Source organism: Sipha flava, unplaced genomic scaffold (assembly GCF_003268045.1).
Source record: "Sipha flava isolate LNK unplaced genomic scaffold, YSA_version1 16892_pilon_pilon, whole genome shotgun sequence".
Taxonomy (NCBI): domain Eukaryota; kingdom Metazoa; phylum Arthropoda; class Insecta; order Hemiptera; family Aphididae; genus Sipha; species Sipha flava.
The window spans coordinates 1-3240 of NW_020271870.1; the positions used below are offsets into that span (position 1 = coordinate 1).

A 3240-nucleotide genomic window follows, 5' to 3' on the forward strand; every position below is an offset into this window, starting at 1 on the left:
TATATATTAAATATATCTTTCATGATACAAATAACATAACATTTATTGATATAAATCTTTTAATATTAAATTTGATAAAGTAGCAAATTGATATTGTTGTATTTCACATATTAATGACATTCCTTCCAAGTTAGTATCGTAAACATAATTCTGTATATATTGATAAATAAAAGCATTTGATTGACAGCTGATGGGAAGACTCGATACTGATTGTTTAAGAGAATTATAAAATAGGTTGAAACAGTTTTGATAACAATTAATTTTCTTCTGCTTTTCTATAATGTACGAATCTATACACATTTGAATTTGTTTAAGACGACATAGATCGATAATACTTAATGTAATTGAATTATTATCTAATCTCAATGTAATTGAAGAATATTTTGCATTTATTGAATAACATAGATTTTCATTTAACGAAACTGACGATTTTGTACGATTTTGTAAATTGTTTAAAATTAAATTGAAATTAGTTTCATTCATTAAATCATTCCAATTTAATAAATCTAATGTAAAAACATTTTTACTTGTTCCAATTAATATTACGACCGAAATTTCTTTTCCTATTAAATAACCTACTGTCACATATTTTTTATTATGAATTTCAAAAATTGATTTATCAACAACGGATGGATTCATGATAATAAAATATTATTGTTCTTATACCAATTAATTTAATTGTTTTATAACTAAAAAAAAAAAAAAAAAAAAAAAAAAAAACACTTTTAATTCTTGATAATACTTTATTTTAAAGTTTTTTTAATAACGTAGTTGATTACTTAAAGTATAGCATATAACTGAATCGAAAACGAGAATGTTTCTCATTTAAATACATCAAAAATGAACACATAGATTATACGTTTTAACACATCGATTTTTAACTAGAATTTATTATATTTATATATATATATATATATATATTATTAATTATATTATACATACCTACATTATATTATATTATATTCCTATCCAATCCACCGTCTATCTAAACCTAACATATCTCGTTAAAAATCGACGCGTTAAACCGCACGGCTACATGCTCATGAATATATTGAATACAAATTAAACTATATAAATAGAATATAATTATATTTATAAAATATATTTACTCATGCATAATATAAAAATGAATATCATATTTTTTATTTATCAACTTCATCACATGAAGAATAATTATGCATGTTACAACAATTAAAACTTAAATTCTTATAGTTAAATTTATTAGTAACATCGTTTATAAAATTAACACCTTTACTTAATAATAAGAAAGTACAATTGTTTGAAAATTTTGCATGTTCACGAAAAGGACAATCTCCAATAAGCCAATTACTTAATATTAAACCACAATGGAAACTTTGAACTGAATCTCTAGTTTTACCGAAAAATCCTGCCTCTGATAGTTGTAATTTATCAGGTAAAGATGATGGAAATTTATTAAGTGATTGTAACCGTTTTATAAAAGTTACATACTGAGGATATTGAATACTTGGACAGTTTTTTACTGAATTTAATAATTTATTATAATCACTTGTACAATTAATTTGATAAATCATAGTGAAAAAAAAATTATTAAGTCTATGATATTACAAAATTATACGAAAACGAACTAGTTACTGAAACAGTGGTTTATAGCGAACTAATGCTTATGTATTAAAAAAAAGAGGTGTAAACTTAAAGCAGTGTTGCAATATAATATATACTATAGTATTGAACTAAATTATAAATCGTGTATACATCATAAATACATATTTTCAATAAAAAGTTTTAGTGTTCTACACAATACATAAAAGTCTTAGAGTTTATTAACTAACCATTTGTGTAATGCAAATACTTTGTAAAGTGTGCATTGTTTAGAACTTGAATCTTTATGATAAATACATCGAGGTAGAGTATTATCAGTTTGTAATTGATTTAACCGCGGACATTCAAGGTCTTCTAAATTTATTATTGTAATGTTTGATATGAACTTTTGTAAAATCTGTTGTTTTTGTAATCCTTTCACATATATACAGTCAAATTTTAACGATTTTAAAATCTCGTTGAGTTCACCATAATCTACGTCTCCGTATTCGAGAGGAATCTCATGATAATACCTCATCAACCATCTGTTAACGCTTTGAGATTTTGTATCTTGTTTAATTGAAGTATGCTTAAATATCCAATGTTGAATAGCTAATGATTCTATGTCTACTATAGACATCTCCTTTATAAAATATTTATTATTTACTCCAAGAATACATTGAATATCTATAATAGCCATTCTAATAGTTTTTTAATTAAAGGATTCTGAAAATAAAAAAAGTTGAAAATAAATTTGATAATTCATTAAAATCTCTTGTACAATTTATTTAAGAATTTATAATGAAAAGATTAATTTAGTATAAGATATTAAATTAAAAAAAAAATGAATTAAACAAAATATAAGACTTACCACACAATAGTTCGTAGTAGACTGATACTTCATGAAAAAAAAAAAACATAAATAAATATATAAAACTTTGATAAGTATGATTTACTATTATTTTCTAATATAATAGATATCGCCGTCGTCGATGTATACATCATTATTAGTTTTATCTGAATTAAGTGACATTGAACGTAAATAAATGTTGTATAGATATGATACTACTACTACTACTACCACTGACCGTGTTATTTAATAATATTGCTGGAATCCTGGTACTTAATAATATTACTTTACCGATTTAATTCAAGTTAAGATATAGAAATGTTGAAAAAAAAAAAAAAAAAAAAAAAAAAAAAACATAAACATAAAACTTTGATAACTATTATTTACTATTATTTTTTACTTTAATAGATACCGTCGTCGTCGTCGATGTAAACGTGATTATTAGTTTTTAATATCCCTTCTTAATAGTTCTATATTCTATAGTTGTTAAACTGAATTAACTGACATTCAAAGTAAATAAAATGTCGTGTATATATGATTCTACTACTACTATTGACCGTGGTATTTAATAATATTGCTAGGATCCTGGTACTTAATATTATGATTTTACCAATTTAATTCAAATTAAGTCGTTAAGTGTTTAAAAAAAAAAAAATGAACTCAGAACCTACAAATAGAACTTTAAAAAAAAATGGACTCAATACCTATGAATAGAATGTTTAAAAAAAAAAATGGACTCAGAATCCCCCTGGATATATTTTAAAAACTAAAAAATAATCTTGAAAAAAATGGATTCAAAACCAATGAATATAATGTTTGAAAAAAAAAAA

At 22.9% G+C, this 3240-nt stretch overlaps 1 protein-coding gene across 1 annotated transcript; it reads right to left on the reverse strand.

The window, feature by feature from the left end:
- Positions 1 to 1237: 1237 nt before the first annotated feature.
- Positions 1238 to 1553, reverse strand: LOC112679781 (baculoviral IAP repeat-containing protein 7-B-like; the record flags this gene model as incomplete). The annotated part of the gene is made up of 1 exon (XM_025549696.1): positions 1238 to 1553. A coding segment is annotated over exon 1 (316 nt), but the record flags the coding sequence as incomplete, so codon positions are not given.
- Positions 1554 to 3240: the final 1687 nt, after the last annotated feature.